Source organism: Populus euphratica, unplaced genomic scaffold (genome assembly GCF_000495115.2).
Source record: "Populus euphratica unplaced genomic scaffold, PopEup_1.0 scaffold400.1, whole genome shotgun sequence".
NCBI classification, from domain to species: Eukaryota; Viridiplantae; Streptophyta; class Magnoliopsida; order Malpighiales; family Salicaceae; genus Populus; species Populus euphratica.
Genome location: NW_011500288.1, coordinates 10,877 through 28,654, shown reverse-complemented (window position 1 = coordinate 28,654; position 17,778 = coordinate 10,877). Strand labels below are relative to the sequence as shown.

The 17,778-nt window shown below is 32.2% G+C and overlaps 2 protein-coding genes across 6 annotated transcripts; both read left to right on the top strand.

Annotated features, from left to right (window-relative positions):
• Positions 1 to 4,517: 4,517 nt before the first annotated feature.
• LOC105113233 (Tetratricopeptide repeat (TPR)-like superfamily protein) lies at positions 4,518 to 6,916 on the top strand. The gene is made up of 2 exons (XM_011009322.1): positions 4,518 to 6,382; positions 6,606 to 6,916. Exons 1-2 carry the CDS (start codon positions 4,670 to 4,672, stop codon positions 6,645 to 6,647), a joined length of 1,755 nt encoding a protein of 584 aa, XP_011007624.1. The 5' UTR covers positions 4,518 to 4,669; the 3' UTR covers positions 6,648 to 6,916.
• Positions 6,917 to 13,493: 6,577 nt separating this feature from the next.
• On the top strand, positions 13,494 to 17,568 carry LOC105113232 (heterogeneous nuclear ribonucleoprotein 1-like). 5 transcript variants are annotated; one of them, XM_011009319.1, is made up of 5 exons: positions 13,494 to 13,807; positions 13,933 to 14,056; positions 14,296 to 14,519; positions 14,924 to 16,124; positions 17,005 to 17,568. In XM_011009319.1, exons 3-5 carry the CDS (start codon positions 14,298 to 14,300, stop codon positions 17,028 to 17,030), a joined length of 1,449 nt encoding a protein of 482 aa, XP_011007621.1. In that variant the 5' UTR covers positions 13,494 to 13,807; positions 13,933 to 14,056; positions 14,296 to 14,297; the 3' UTR covers positions 17,031 to 17,568. The 5 variants fall into 5 exon arrangements, 4 of the variants coding, with proteins under 4 accessions (XP_011007621.1, XP_011007619.1, XP_011007620.1 ...); XR_839916.1 differs by lacking the exon at positions 13,933 to 14,056 and adding an exon at positions 16,704 to 16,802 and having other exon boundaries at positions 13,495 to 13,807; positions 14,292 to 14,519; positions 16,956 to 17,568; XM_011009318.1 differs by having other exon boundaries at positions 13,495 to 13,807; positions 14,292 to 14,519.
• Positions 17,569 to 17,778: the final 210 nt, after the last annotated feature.

The following is a 17,778-nucleotide window of genomic DNA, read 5'->3' as shown; positions in this document are numbered from 1 at the left end:
ACTTGATTTTTCTTATGTAATAAAACCACCCTCCATAGATCTATCTTCATTACCTCTTAGAAAAATTTTTAAGTATAGGCATTAACATAAGTCCACTCCTTTTTGCATTTTAAAAAAAATTCTAAGTACAAGCATCATCATGGGTCACTTTTTAGGGTTCTCCAAAACTCTTTAAAATATTTTCTAAGTATAAGCTCACCCTCTATGGGTTTTTACTAACCACTTATAAATTTTTCTAAGTATGAGCTTCTTCTCCATAAGTTTCCCTTAACCTTTTAGAACATGTTTTTAAGAATGGAGTCCTTTATATCTCACTTTACTCTTCTAAGAATTTTTCTAAATTTGGTGCAAACCCCTTCTTACGAGTTCTCTAATTTATTATGCGGGGTTTCAACCTCTCTTCTCATATGAAGAAAATTTGATGGCGACCAGGTGTTTTTACAAGTCTTTAATACCATAAAGATTTAAATGGCTACTGATTGATCTAAAAAAATGGTAGGTCCAAACCCACAAAAAAAAACCCTAAAAAACCTAAAAGAATATAGGCTAAGGCATAGAGCTTAAGTACATACATCTTATATGAGAGCATACACAAAGAGTACGCTCATGTACTAGGTGTACACATATGCAAGGCATATGCCAATGCAGTGCATAGGCACTTAATGGGCATATGCCTAGCACTAAAGGTGCTAAAAATACACCCCAGCTCTAAGGGTGATAAACATGCACCCTAACTCCAAGAATGGTAGGCATACACCCTAACACCCCTATGGATTCAAGCTATCATACTCGAGCCCAATGTGTTTAGTTTATGTAACGTACGTGGATCCACTTTCATATTTGATGGGCTCGATCACCTTGCTTGAACCCAACACTCATTAGGGAATTTTCTCGGGACCCCATGCGGGTCCCTCAATATTTGTCATTAATCGTATACATATTCTTTTGAGTATAATACAACTCAAAATATCATAGGAGTGAAATTACAATTGGATCCTTTCTCTTCATAAAAAGATAAAATTCATGGGTTATAAATACATCATGAATCCTTCAAGTTAAATGCTCATAATTTTTTTATTCTTAACATTTCCATTATATATATTTTTATAGTTTATCTCTCTAAAATATCATTACACATTTTCTCTATATAAAGTTACTGATTTTACTATTAGAGAGTTCTTACGCCTATTAAATGAGACCTTTTACAACTACTTGTCACTTGACTTACTTAATACTATTTGTTACTACCACAACTACCGATCATCTATCTTACCAAGCACCACTTGTTACTATCACAACTACTGGTCACATTAGCTTACCAGACACTACCTGCTAATATCACAACTATCGGTCACCTGGCTTATCAATTATCACCTGTTACTAGTTATGAACTCTTTAGGCTTTTCATATCAAGTTATCAAATACCTTGACTATGAAAAATAAATCAGATTGTTTGAACTAAAATATCAACTAATTATCTAACACATCAATCTTAATTTTAAACATCTTGAATTTTAGGACTTATAGAATTCTAAATGATAATATTGTAATTATAAATTATAAATGACAATTTTATTATTTTGATGCTAAAAGAGCTCTGTAGTCATTAAAATTGATATAATGACAAACCTGTGAATAATAAAATATTTTTTTGTTATTTAAAGTTCAAAGGGCAAACCATAATTTCTCAGATCATAGATTGAAATGAAAAAAAAACCAAAATATAGAAGATTTTTTGTAATTATCCCTTGTTTATTATATTATAACTTCTTTAATATTTGCCAAATTTAAATGTAAAATTATTTTATTTATTTATTTATTTATTTATTTATTATTATTATTATTAACTTAAAAGAACTCATGTTTCATAAATGTAAGGAAAAATAGGTCTCTTTATTTTTTGAGATATACTTCCTTTATTATTACGGATATGAATAGGTATTTCTTTTCAATAAAAGAAGATAATATTAATGAATTTTATAATCTTCTCACCTATTTAATCCTAAATGCTAGCATAAAAAATTTAGAAACTTTAGAGTATGTATGGATTATTATCAATATTATTTTATGTATTCATTTTGATGAAAATAGACATAGAGAAGAAGAAAAAATATTTAAAAATCTTTAAAATTCTCCATGAAAATTTTAAATAGATTATCAAAGAGTTAAATCTTATAAAGATTAATTAAAAAAAATTAAAAGGGAGAAAAAAACAAAAAAAGGCCTCCTTATTTGTAGCCCAGTCACATCCTATCTAACATAAATAGATTATCAAAGAGTTAAATCTTATAAACATAATTTTTTTATATTAAAATAAGGTGGTTTTGTGAAGAGTAAGAATAACGTAGTTTTGCATGGATATTATGGGTCTATTTATTTCTGCGTTTGAAAAGCATTTTTGAAAAAAATTGAAAATTTTTTATTTTTTATTAACTTTAAATTAATATGTTTTTAGTATTTTCAAATCATTTTGATGTGCTGATATCAAAAATAATTTTTAAAAAATAAAAAAAACATCGTTGGCATGCATTCTGGCACGAAAAACTATTTGAAAAGCAACAACAACCACACTTCCAAACAGGCTCTATAACCTTTACTTGCTACCATCATTAAACTCCATCCTTATTAGTGTGTCCTAGATAATTCATAGATAATTGGCTTGCATTACATTATAGGTAAGACAAAAAAAATGTAAAAAAAAACATATTTAGATAGTGAAATTTTTTTTGATAATATTATTATTTAACAAGTTGATTTTTGAATTTTATAATATGACTTTTTATCTAGTCAAGCCTTTAAATTAGATTTTTTTAGATTTTTTTTGGAGTTGTTGGAACGTGATTTAATTAACTTAGCATATCAAAGACAACTTAAAAGACTAGTAAAAATATGGTTTGATTTAAAAAAAAATTTCAAAATAATATTTTTTAAAAATATTAAGACAATAACATATTAGATTGACTCAGGTTAACCCTAGTTAAAAAAAATAAACACTAAAAAAATTGAGTTCTAAACTTATTTAAGGATATTTATTTGAGAATAAAATAACCTTATAGAAATTTTAAAAAATATTTTTTATACTTTAAAAAATAAATTAAGAAATATATGAAATGATAAATCAAAAGGAGCTGTTAACATTAATTAAATATTAAATGAAAAGTTAATATTCATGGTAGAAAAAAAAGACAGATATATATATATATATATATATATATATATAAATGTTTACAATGACTATCCTTATATATATATATATATATATATGTAAATGTTTACAATGACTATCCTTTTCTATTTTAAATATTTTTATTCATTTTATCTTAGTAGTTAATTGTTATTGTTAATAACAAATTATTTTTTTTATATATAAATTTTATACAAATTCAACTAATTTATATAAAATACAAGAGGAAAAAGATTCAAGACAAAACAAACTAATCTCTTTAAAATTTCATGCAAGTAAAACTAAAATAAAACAAGAATGAATCCCTATTTGAAAAACTAAGCTAACTCAATAAAAAAATTACTGTGAAAAGTTAAAAACTAAGTGTTAGATGCTAATAGAAATTTATTTTTATTTAAAAATATTTATAAAAACCTTCATACATCACTTATCAATTCTAAAACATTATAAAATCACTCAAAAAAATAGAAAACAAAACTCAACTAGATAAAAAAATATCTAAACATAACTTGATTTACTTTTTAAGAATATTTCTTCATTTTTAATATGACAAGTTTCTTTATTGAAAAATAATTATTTGCCAACTTTTTTTCTTCTTGGTTGTTTTAAGGAAACGTTTTCTTTCATCTCTTAAGTTGAAGAACTATAATGTTAATAAAATGATTTTTTGGATGAAAATTATTAAAAATTAAAGGAATTATAGAGTAAGAGAAAAAAAAGTAGGTAGATTGAACGTTTTCTAGCAAATTTAAAATTGATCATAAAATTTTTTATTTTATTTTATGCTTTATCCTCTTGAATTTTTTCTTTTCAAAATAAATTGATCATTAATTTAAACATAAAAAGCTGCAATTAAAATAAAAGTTTGAGAATAAAAATGAAAAAAAAAATTGTACATTACTATAGTGTTATACCTATATGATTTACTATATTTTGTAATATTAGATTAATATACTAAAATCTAGTGAATAAAAGAAATTATCTCATTGGATTAAGAAAGATAAATTATCTTAAATTTCAAAATTTGTTCATTTATTATTTATTAACGGCACCTAACCCCACCACGTTGGCATATTTCGTTATCCTTGTACAGAGGTTACTAGTAAGAATCAAGGGTAGTGTCAATGGTTATTAAAAAAAAAAAAAACAAGAGTTTTGGTCATTTAAGCTCTCCCGTACGGAGAAATTTAAATTACCTTCTAGTTTTCCACATCATCAAAAGGGTAAAAATAGTTACTCCGTAAAATAGAGAAGGTGAAAAGTGAAAACAAACGGGTAAAAATACCCAGCAGGTCAGGTCCGCACCCGAATTAAGAGGGGGGGCAAGCAGGACCCGAGCAGTTAAGTGGGTCCTTTTAAGATTGGATGAACAAAATCCCTCCAAAGTTAGGGTTTTTGGCCAAAACACGGGTCGTTCAAATTTCACAGAGCTAGCTCGCCTGCAGACGCTGCGACGGGGGGAGAGAGAGAGAGGGAGGGAGAGAGATGTGGAGATCAATAGCAGCAAAATCCAGAGTGGTAGCACGGAACTTTGGTGCGACCAAAAACCTCAACAACAGCAACAAGGTATATCCTTCTCAATCTCATATTTCCATATGGGTTTCCTCTCAATCTAGTGAAAACCTTAGATTCCTCTCATATTTCTCTTCAAACCCAAATGAAAACGATCATTCCCCCCCTACCAATGATGATTCTTCAATTATTTCTGGGGAAAATAATGATACCCAGTTTGAGGGTTTATCAGAGCAAATTCCACTGCCTTTTAGTGAAAATGGTGATGCCCGGATGGATACTTGTGCTTCGGGGGATGTGAGTGTTGACAGTCTTGCTGGAGAAGAGAATGCGGAGAGCGAGACTTATGAGATAGATGTTGAGAAGTTAGAGAATGTGTTGCATCTGTTGCAAAGTAGTGATGATGGGTCTTTAGAGTCAACTCTTGATACTTTTAGCTTGGATTTACATGAGGATTTTGTGGTGAAAGTGCTCGAGACCCCGCATGTTTTGGGAGAGAATTTGATTAGGTTTTTTAAATGGGCGATGAAGAAGCAGGATCTTAGCGTTACTACTCGTGCAATTGATGTGCTTGTTTCCTCTATATGTAGTGGTGATCTTAGAAGAAAAAATGCTTATGCTTTGTGGGATTTGGTTAGGGAAATTGGCGAAAAGAATGAGGGTTTGGTGAGTGTAGGGAGTCTTAATCAGTTGATAGCTTTGTTGTCTAAGTTAGGTAAAGGGAAGGCAGCTTTAGAGGTTTTTGACAAATCAAAGGATTTTGGTTGTGTCCCGGATTCCGAGACATATTATTATACAATTGAAGCCCTTTGTAGGCGCTCCTTTTATGATTGGGCTTGGATAGTTTGTGAGAAGATGCTGGATCAAGGATCCTTACCTGATAGTGAGAAAATCGGTAAGATTATTTGTTGGTTTTGTAAAGGGAGTAAGGCAAAAGATGCCCACAAAGTTTATTTATTGGCAAAGGAGAAGAGCAAGTGCCCACCTAAGCCTGCTCTCTATTTTTTGATTGGATCGCTATGCCGGGATGATGGAACTGTCAATTTAGCTTTGGAGATGTTGAATGATTTTGAAGGAGAAGCAAAAAAGTATGCGATTAAGCCTTTTTCATCTGTTATTCGTGGTTTGTGTAGGATCAAAGATCTTGATGGTGCTAAACAGTTACTTTCAAAGATGATTGTTGAGGGCCCACCTCCCGGCAATGCTGTTTTTAATACAGTTATCAGTGGCTATTGTAAGGGTGGAGATATGAAGGAGGCAATAGTGATTATGAAACTTATGGAAAGTAGGGGTCTGAAACCAGATGTGTACACTTATACTGTTATTATTAGTGGTTATTCAAGTGGTGGTCAGATGGAGGAGGCATGCTATATACTATCAGAAGCAAAAAAGAAGCACTCTAAACTGAGTCCTGTAACTTACCATGCACTTATTCGAGGGTATTGCAAACTAGACCAGTTTGACAAAGCTTTGGAGTTTTTGGCAGAGATGGAGAAGTTTGGGGTTCAACCTAATGCGGATGAGTACAATAAGCTGCTTCAATCTCTTTGCTTAAAGTCCTTAGATTGGGGAACAGCAGAGAAGCTGTTTGCAGAAATGAAGGAGAAGGGCTTGTATCTAAATTCAATAACCCGGAGCCTTATAACCGCAGTCAAGGAGCTGGAGCAGGAGGAGTTAGCAAAAGAAGTAAGCATTGAAGTCTGAATTTTTAGTGTGGTTCTCTTGTGTAACTTTCAAATGTTCCGAGTCTTTACTTTGTAGTTAGTGTCTTGCCCTTTTCCATAGAATAACGAGTGAAACTCTACAGTTCAATTTTGTTGGCATGCATTCGACCTCATTTCAATTCTATGAATCTGAAAAAGTTCCAATTTTTTTCATGCGATCCATTTATTTGATGTTCTTGCTTCAGATTTGTGTTTCCACTGTCCTGCCTAAGGTGGATGTTTGTTGACTACAACAAATTGGCTCTGTTTTCAGTGATATATGAATTGTGAGGTTTATGTTTATCGATTCCATTTTCCCAAATCAGGACAGGTTTTGCAAAGAATGCTGGTATCTGTGTAGATGCATTATTTTGGTTTACGTTTGAAAGAGTTTTTAATATTGCTTCATGCATATGTAGCCGGACTACCTGATATATTTGTTATTCATGGGGGTAAGATAAATGAACTGATCTGGACCTTAACTGGTTATGTGAGGTGTATTTTCTTTGTTGAGGTGTATCTTCTGCTGCAGCAAGTGATTGGTTAGGTTTTTGGCTAATTCTTGAATTAAAGAACTGGATAATTCCATGACTTGATGCTGGTTTATATTAAAAATAAAAAACATGTGTAGTTTAATTAAGAAGAACATTTGCTTACTTTGTAAATCAACGAAGAAAGCTGAAATTGACTATCAATTAGTGAAGATAGCAGAGATCAATTATCGATGAAGAAGATGAGGATATAAGGATTTATGTTATTAATTGATGATCATGTTCTATTCATAGCAAAAGTCTTTAGTAATTTTAACACATTCGACTACCAAAATAATATGCATAAATAAAAATGACAAATTGTACAAGGATTCTAATTGTAAAACACTAATCTATCATATACAGTTTGTATAAGGATTCTACTTGTAAAACACTTAAATAAAACTTTTCTATCATATACAGTTTGTATAAGGATTCTAATTGTAAAACACTTAAATAAATAATTTAACTTTGTATAGGATTGATAATTTAAGTTTATGTGAAATTCAATCTCTGTAATATTTAAGTCGCCTAGGAGCTGAAAGTTATTTTTAGCCCTCTATATACTATTTATTTCTAAGCTTTTTGTAGTTTACAAACTTTTATTTATTTATTTATCTCTTTCTTTCTTTACTTTTATTGTTTTTATTTAGTTTGTAGTTTCTTTTCATTACCTTTTTTATATTTTGAAAGTGTTTTATTTTAAATTATTTTTTTATTTTAAAATTATTTTGATGTGTTAACATTAAAATAATTTTTTTTTTTAAAAAAAAAAATTATTTTAAAAATAATATATTTTAAAAAACAATTACTATCATGATTTTACTGTGCAATTCAATCGATAATTTGGACCATAAAACACAATTTTATTGAGCAAAATTTCTGCATAAACCAAACCAAAACCCCATTTCAACTTTTAAACCCACAAAACTAATGCTTCAAACACAAGCAAACCCCATATCAGAAGATTTGTTTCTCAAATTACCATTACCTTATCTTTATAGAACTTATGCTCGACTGGGTTTCTTCGGTCTTACACCAAGAATCGTCATGGTGGTTGGTTGGGTTTCTTGCCAGCAAGGAAAAGAGAGGATTTCTTGCTAGAAACATGAAATATATAGTAATTGCGTCGATTATTTCTCACGGGCTTGCTTGAAATTCAAAAGGAAAAGGAAGAACAAGAAGAAGTTAGCCATGATGGTCGGGGTATTTTTAGTTAACTTGTATAGTTATAATATTAATATTATAGAAGCTTATTAGCTATCAAATGAAATATAAAGACAATTTTATAAATAATTTGATATTTTTTATTGATTTCTTTTGCATGTTATCTTGAGGATATAAATTGTTATGAACATGTAAACTCTAGAATGTGAAAGGATGTTGGCAAAGTAAAAAAAGAAAAGACTAAACTACATGATATTTTTTTATAATTATCCTTATGTTTTTAAATAAATGATTTCATAAACGAAATAGACTATACTCGAAGGGTGACATGTAAGCCTAGGAACTAATGACATTATGATTATAGGATCTGTATAGAATAAAATATAGAGTAGATGGACTCTATTAATATGAGAAAAATAAAAATAAAAGTAAGAGGCCACAATAAAACAAAATTAAAAGACTATGAGAACCAAATCAAGATAAAACCCATGAAAAATAAAACATTTTGTTTAATCAATTTTTTTTTTTATCAGCTCGTTCTTAGATTGTTAAAAGAAAGTAGATGGTGTTGATGGGAAAAAAAATTTAAAAAAACTTTTGTCAGCTCTACTATTAAAAAATTATCTTTTAAGAACTAAATTATATATATGCAGCGGACACATTATTATTTAGAAATATTTTTTAAAGTGTTTTTCATTCAAAAATATATTAAAATAATATTTTTTATTTTAAAAAAACTATTTTTACATCAAGACATCAATCTAAGAACACCAAAAAAATATTAATTTAAAACAAATAAAAAAATTTAATTTTTTTTAAATGCTTTTAAAATACAAAAATAAACAAGACCAATTAAATTATAGGAGAGGCCACTAGAAATAAACTATATGTCGGCTTGTCTTCAGCTGTAAACTATGAAATGTATTCTATTTTTTTTTAAATGATAAATTATATTTAAGTGCTGTGAATGTGTGTTTTATTTTTTTAAAAAAATTTATAATTCAGGTTATAGATCCAATTGAGTCAAATGTATTAGTTGTATTTTAATGAAGTAAAAAAATAGGGCAATGACGCCTGTTTGTTTCTGCGTTTCAAAATTGCTTTTGAAAAAAATTATTTTTTATATTTTTTAGTAACTTCAAATTAATATATTTTTAGTGTTTTCAAATCATTTTGATGTGCTGATGTTAAAAATAATTTTTTTAAAATAAAAAAATTTCATTGGCACGAAAAGTTATTTGAAAAGAAACTGCAAGAACACTTCCAAACAAGTAATGGATCAAAAGTTTTTTTAAAAATGATCAAGATAATTTGAAGAAAAACAATACTATTTAATTTTCTGCTAATGAAATATGGGAGGATAAAATTAGATAAAAAAAAAGGGTAAAAAAATTAACTCGAGTAAACACGAGTTGGTATGACTAATATGAACTTAGGTAATAAGGAATGAGCTTGGGTTAACTAATGAAACTCACGACCCAAGTCAGGATAATCCAATATAAAATAAATTAAAGAAAACTACAAAGTTTATTTTAAAAAAAAAATAAATCAATGTTGAAAGATGAAATGAAAAGAGAAAAGAAGTTAAAAAAGATATCGATCCATATATATTAACCATTTAAACTTGTGATCTGAGTTATTAGATCAGAATACATAAATAAATAAAAACTATGAAGCCTAATCCCTAACCAATTAAATATTGAAAGATAAAATTAAAAAAATAAATAAATTATATAAAATAATAAAAAAATAATAATAATTAAAAGAATGAGGATAAAAATTGAAATAAAAGAAATGAGATGATAAAGAAAAAAAGAAAAATTACCTTAACAAAAGAACAAAAAAATTAAAAAAACGAGGACCAAATTAGAAAAAATAATATATCATAAATTTGGATTGAAGAAAAAAAATTAAAAACTAATAAAATGTTTACAAAAGGGTCATGGAAAAAATTTAGAAATTAAAATAATAAAGATCACATTAGAAAAAATAATATATCACAAATCAAGATTGAATAATGAAATTAAAAATAACTAAAATTTTTACAAAAGGATTAATAACAAAAATCATAAATCAAAAGAATAAGGATTATAGTTGAAATATCAATAATAAAAATAATCAATCTATGATTCTTAAAGAAAAAGAGAGAAAATAAATAAAAAAAACCTCAATAGTAATAAACCAACTACCTCTACTAACATGTATCGTACCAATGGAAAGAGAACATGGTGAAATTTTCAGAGATACGACAAAAGAATATATATGGTTACTAAAAGAAGTTGTGTGTGGTGCTTAAAGTGTAAGGGCACGTGTTTCTTGTGCACTAATAGCTTTTTTATTTGAATAATAATTAATTCTTATTAAAAGATCAAATTCTTCCTCTTAAACTTGATAATAACAAAAAACTAGAGTGAAAAAACTGAAAGATCTTGGATGTATGGTTTATTATTTTATTTAAAGGATAATCTTATCATTTTATTATATTTAAAAAATCATACCCATATGTTAATTTTAAAATTTTAACTTATTAAATCATTTTGTTATGTTTAAAAAAATAAAAAAATATTTATATCCTTATTAATCTTTGAATGCCTGATAAATCATGTGAATAGATTGAAATATATTATTTTTTTTGAAAGGATAAAATGGTAATTATCGCAGTGGTGAATAGTATAGTGAATTTGCCTCCTCTTTTAGGTTTTTTTGGTTGAATGCGTAGCGAATGAATCAATTCGAATATGAATGATCTCTTATGAATTTGTCTCCCCTTCATCATAATCTCGTCTTAAGATACGCTCTAAGAAGAAGAGGGCATTCTTAGATGAAGTCTCCAGACTCTTCTGGATGCCATTAATTTAACCTTGCCTCAATTCTTCGTTTTCTATGGAAAATATTCCCAAAGATATCTCTCTTAAAGGTGATAGAATCCCTGCGGACTTCACATAAACCATCCATAACCGAAATGACCACTCCTGTCCCACGCTCTAGCCACAATATCGTGGTAATCTGAGTGGGAAGCCCAAGATTACCTGTCAATATGAGAGGTCTACCTCATTCAAGTATGATCAGGATGAAGACCACAGAAATTCTCCACGTCAGCTTCAGGGAAAGCTGCCTGCCAGTCAAAGTTAGCCATGGCTCTGTCCAATCTCTTCGCCAGTCAAAGTTAGTCAAGCAAATGTAAGACCCTGACACCCCGAATCCACCGAAGTTACATTCGTCCACTGTCATTTGCAGAAACCTGCAGGTAGCTCTAGCCCAGGAGAAAATTCCACCACGATTTTCAGAGGGAGAGGAGATTTCATTAATAAGTAGTCATAGGCCTTGAGCAGTATCCTTGGTCACTTTCAGATGCTCCCAAATTTGTGTTCGAAGATGGGGGATAGGGGACGCATGAACAGCTGAAAACCACCAAAAAAAGTCCCCTGAAGAAAGTACTGTAACACGGTACTGATGACAAATACAGACAATACAAGTAGAATAGTTACTACCCAGAGGCAAAATCCAAAAGCTTTAATCCACTTGCTCGAAGCGAGCATGAGTTTCTAGCAGCATAAAAAGAAAGGGTCTATACCTAAGGACCGACTCCTTACAGTGTCCTTTTCCTTTCTTGTTCACCGCCCCACGGACATTCCAAAACACAACAGATATATCTGTAAAAGGATTCATAAATAAAAACTGATAAAGACTCCAAAACCCCACGACCTCAAGAACGAATGTCCATATGAGACTCCTGACTCTCATCCACTTCATTAATATCCGCAGGAATGTCCCTTCCCGCAACCGTCATATTTCTGTCAAGCATTGTAGTCTGAATAATTCCCGGGTCATGAGGAGTATTTAGCAACTTGGTCGCTACATGTGGAGTCAAAGAAGTCATATATATCCTCAGTATAAGATGAGCCCCCAGATTGCTTCGCCCTACTTATCTCCTCTTGAGTTGGAACCCTATTCAAACTGCTTGCAGAGAACACCATTGGTTTAATACGAGAAGTCTGATCTAAAAGACAAACCTGGCTAGATACGCTATGAACAACTATTGTGGCGTTGTTAATAGGGATATACTCCTTTTAGCTTGAGTACGATTTTCCTTTACCAACGTCATGGGTTGACTTTTCGGTTTAGGCACAGCTTCTGGGCCATATCCTGTATAGATAAACTAGTTGCATCCAGTTTCTCACTAGGGCTGGACACAACGCTGCCTGCGGTTGAGCCCAAGTCCAAATCCTCTATGCTGTAATCGCTTTTCCCGTTAATTTTTCATGTAGCTCTCACACTTTTATATATATCCCCTTTCAATTTCTTCTTTCTTGTAACAAGCAAGCACTCACCATGCATCTCGTTAGGGTTACCGAAAGTAATGGGATATGATGAAGAGCCGTTACATGTTTCCTTATCCAGCCTTACCGCCGGCAGCTCCTGGTCTGCGCTTCTCGTTTCAGCCATCCCCTCAGGCAGGTCTTTCATCACCCGACAATCTTTACCTAGATGGTCGTAACACCCACATTTTCCACAGATAATATGCAGCCCCTCGTACACCACCTTGTACCAATGATCTATTACCCAGATCTTCCCTACGCAAATTCTAGCAAACCGTCCACGTTCGACATTGAGTGTATTCATATCAGGTTTGCCTATGGCCATTGCCATCAGAATATTTTCATTGTAAAAAGCCAAGTTAAGACTAGGGATTCGGATCCAGACCATAGTCTTGTTAATCTTAGCTTAAGAAGCGACAAAGTCTGTCGACCACTGGCTCACTGCTAGATAGTGATCGAATATCATCCATGGTCCTCCATTGACGACTTTTGCTCTATCCTCTTCACGATCAAACTTGGTCATAAAAAAACTGTTGCCCACATCCATCAACCAAAACTCCCAGCCAATTTCCATATATTCTTCAATCGTAGATTCATCTGGTAGATGCCAATCTCCTTACGTATCAGTTTTATATACAATCAGGGAGTCCTGCCAATGGTAGCACAATTCCTTAAAAACCAAGTCTTCTATGAAGATTTTAGGCAATAGACGATTACCATTCTCATGCTCAATTCAAACCAAATTAGTATCAATCAGGTTCATCCTGCCGCTTGCCTAGGGAGGGCTTCATCTTTGAAGGAGATTTTTCCATCAACCATATAGAAAGTAGACTCGTTATCCAGTTTTAATATGTTTTTTTTTTAAGAAAAAAATTAAAAATTTAAATTTAAATCGTTTTAATATATTAATATTAAAAAAATATTATTTTAATATTTTTATAAATAAAAAGTATTTTAAAAAACATTTTGTATTATTAAATATACTTTTTAAAGGGTGACTCCATAAAAAACAAGATAATGGAGGATAAACTAAAATGGCGGTAGAATAAAGATATACATGTTTGTCGTGAAATCAAGTTTTTTTTAAAACAATGAAAACATCATCTTTCCTGTCATCGCTCCAAATATTCTTACACCTGAGGATTGCCAAATATTTGTAGCTCCAAATATATATTCTCAGCTGCAAATTCCTTTTCTTTTCTTTTTATTTAATTAAGAGTGGAATAACTTAAGGAAAGAAAGATAAAAAAGAAAAAACAGAGAGACACACATAAAAGTCTCTTGTAGAGAGAGACAAAGCATGAGCACTTCTTCCTGTGTCTCCATTTCAACAAATCCTCTCTTTAGATCTTAGTTTCTCTCAAGTTTCCCAACTGGGTCTTCTCCAATATGGTAAATTCTCAATCTCTTACTCTTTATTACCTCCTGATCACTATCAACCATTTTCTGGGTCTTGATCCACATCAATTCATATGCTTAAATTTTCTTCTTCTGTTTTTTTGTTTTTGGATCGTCAGGCATCATGGATTGCCTTTTGATCGGTGCTGGAAGGATCAGATGGTACTAGATTGGATTTGTTAAACACCCACTTCACTTTTTTTACTGGGCACCAACCAGATTCTATCTAAATTATCGTAAAAGGTCTTCTTTTATTTGCTCTTATTCATAGATTGATCTGTTTTTTCTTTGATACACATTGATTATTTTCATTTATCATCATTGCAACTTGTGTAATTAATATTTGTTACTATGAAATAAGCTAATGACTATAAGATTCTCAACTGAATTATAGATTTTAAGTTTTGAACTACTTTTGTCTTTTGAGATATTGGTATTGGCAATTGATGAAGCAATTTGTTGTAATGTATTCTTGTAGCAAGGGATGGAATCAGATCTTGGTAAGCTCTTCATTGGTGGGATTTCATGGGACACTGATGAGGAACGTCTTAAGGAATATTTTAGCAACTATGGGGAAGTGGTTGAGGCTGTGATCATGAGAGATCGTGTTACAGGCCGTGCCCGTGGCTTTGGTTTTGTTGTCTTTGCAGATCCTATTGTTGCCGAGAGGGTCATCATGGAGAAGCACGTGGTTGATGGCCGCACAGTGAGTAGCTTGATTGCATATATCTACCATGCATCCTGAATATTTCTGGTGCCATGTTAACTTTCTTGTTTTAATTCACTTCATATTTGTTTAAATTTCCAAATCCATGAGTTAAACATATTATTTCTCCCTAGTTTAATTCTGAGTTCATACTGTGAAATTTATATCAGGAAAACAATACATTCTTATTTGACTTTATTTGCAGAACATTTTGAAATTTATTGTTTTCTTGTTTAGTACTCTGTATTAAAGAGTGGAAGAGAATGCATGATTCTAGTCTCTTACTGCTATATGAAATGTAAATCCAATTTGGTCTGAACTAGAAATTGACTGTCATTGTATGCTTGAAGCTGAGAATGAAATGTAGCTGCTAGATTTTAGATAACATATTCTCAATTTTTCAGGTTGAAGCAAAGAAGGCTGTTCCTAGGGATGATCAGCACATTTTAAGTAGAAACATTAGTAATATTCATGGTTCTCCAGGTCCTGGACGCACCAAAAAGATTTTTGTTGGAGGCCTTGCATCTACGGTTACAGAGAATGACTTCAAGAAGTACTTTGAGCAGTATGGTATTATTACTGATGTTGTAGTGATGTACGATCACAACACTCTGAGGCCAAGAGGCTTTGGCTTCATCACTTATGATTCAGAGGAAGCAGTGGACAGAGTTCTGCATAAAACATTTCATGAACTCAATGGTAAAATGGTTGAGGTCAAGAGGGCAGTCCCAAAGGAGCTATCACCAGGTCCTAGTCGGAGCCCTGTGATGGGGTATAACTATGGTTTGACTAGGGCCAACAACTTCCTTAATGCATATGCTCAGGGATATAATACGAGCTCTATTGGAGGTGTTGGAATGAGGATGGATAGTAGGTTTAATCCGCTTGCCACTGGTCGAAGTGGATATGCTCCCTTTAGCAATACTGGTTATGGGATGAGTATGAATTTAGAGCCAGGCTTGAGTCCAAGCTACAGTGGAGGTTCCAACTTTGGTAACACTCCTGCATATGGGCGGATCTCAAGTCCTTATTATAGTGGGAATCCAAGCAGGTACAACACACCAGTAGGTTATGGTGGGGGGAATGCAAGAAATGATTCTCCATTCAGCCCTACTACTTGGAATGTCTGGGGAAATGGCAGCCACAATACTGCCACACATCCTGCCAGCCCTGGTCCTTTATTGGGCTCCGAAACTGGAAATTTTGGAGTTTCATTTGGGAATAGTGGATCGAATTGGGGCACTTCTTCTGTATCAGCTCAAGGCAGAGGAAGTGCTTCTGGTTATACTACTGGCAGCATGGGTTATGGGAGTGGTGACAACAATTATGGTTTGGGTGGGGCAGGATATGTAAGAAACAGTGGCACTGGTGCACCACCAACATCATCATTCTCTGGGTCAGCAGGTGGTTATGAGGGGTCCTATGGGGACCTTTATCGCAGTGGTTCTGTTTATGGTGATTCAACTTGGCAATCTGCTACTCCTGAGCTTGATGGTCGTGGTTCATTTGGTTATGGGCTTGGTGATGTAGCTCCAGATGTTACAACTAAGAGTTCCGAGGGTTATATTGGAAGTTATGGTGTTACAAGTAGACAATCAAATAGAGGTAACCCTTTTCTTCGAACATTCTTGAAATAAGTTACGTTGTTAACAATACTTGATAGAATCATATATACATATATGCCAGCGCACGTGGGCATCTGTGTGCATGCAAGTGTCACAGATATTTATGTTGAGTGAAAAGTCCTAGGAGTAGAATGCTTACTGGAACATCAAAAGAAGTCGTTTGATGTTTGTGTGCTAATTTATTTCTTCTGCACTGACAAGTTGATAGGAAAAACTCAATTAAGTTTGCTTATAAAGTAAATGAATGTTACATCTCGTCCTCATGGTGCAATGTTATCCACTTCCCTTGAAGATATGTTCTCATCAATGTTAAAATCTGATATCATAGCTTGATTGCCCTTAACCTGCATTTCTATTGTGAATGATCTACACTGCTGCCTCTAGTTATGCGTGATATGTATATGACACGATGTAGTGGCTGTAAACTAATTTTCTACAAGTTTTAAATCTAAATGGATGTTTTCTTTAATTATTTTGACTGGCCTTTTCTTGCATATAATCCTTGAATTCATAACAATCTGCATCAATGACTTATCAGAAATTCATTTTTTATTTCCAGATTTTTAAGCAACTGGTAGTCCTATTAATATATTGTTGAATTCTCTAACGTGGGGATGCAATTGGATACACAACTGGGCAGAAGTTGGAACTTTCATAGGTCTCTCGTTATTTGCTTTTGGAGTGAAAGTGGGCATCTTTAATCATGCAATTGCCCATGAAAGTTTTTAGCTCTTTTGGTTACTGATGTTTGATAGCTAATTGCTAACATCTGGTACTGATTTACTTTTCTTTTATTTGGTACTTGCTTCAGGAATTGCTACCTAGGAGATCTCTTAATGGATGTCACATGATAATTGTAGGTGCAGGAATCTGGTTAAACAGGTGAAGAATTGTGAATTTCATCATACGTCCCCCTCTTGATTATGTTCAGATTATAAAGAAATTGATCTTGTAGAGCTAACAAGGGTTCTTGATTTGCATTATACACGTTGAGAGAGCAGCAGTGACAAGCGATTTTCTGTGAGGTTTGAGATTTGATTTGATTTTTTTCCCCTTCTTTCTAAATTAGTCAGAGGCTTAGGTTCCTTTCATGGTATTTGAGTGAGGTGTAAAATCAGATTGCGGGATATATACTCAGGAAGATTGGCTCCATAAATGTTCGTGAATCTCCTGTGGGGGCACATGTTAGCAGTTGGTAAGAAAAGGGTATTTTCTTTCATTTTTTTTCTTTTGCCTGCCAAAGGTGCTGGATGTTGTCAGTATCTTTATTTGGGATTTGTCTCTCCCAGATTGTATTTGAGGTTCTCTGCCTCTCTGCTAGTGTGAAACATTACAAGGGTTGGTCTCATACAATTCCCATAAATAAGTTACTGAATATTCTGATTCATTTTTTATTAATTGTGACAAAGCAAGTTTTACACTCACAGGCTGTTCCTTCATCTATTTTTATAGCATTAATTTGTTATTGGGGTTGCTGATATTTAGATTAGCTTGTTTCTATTTATATCAGGACTCCTATGGTTATAATTAGGTGCTGAGACTTTATATTATCTGCAAATGCTTCAGCTGTTATGGACTTAATTGTAGATCTTCTGTTGTGGCCTCTTATTATGGTTTTATGAAACTACAGCTCG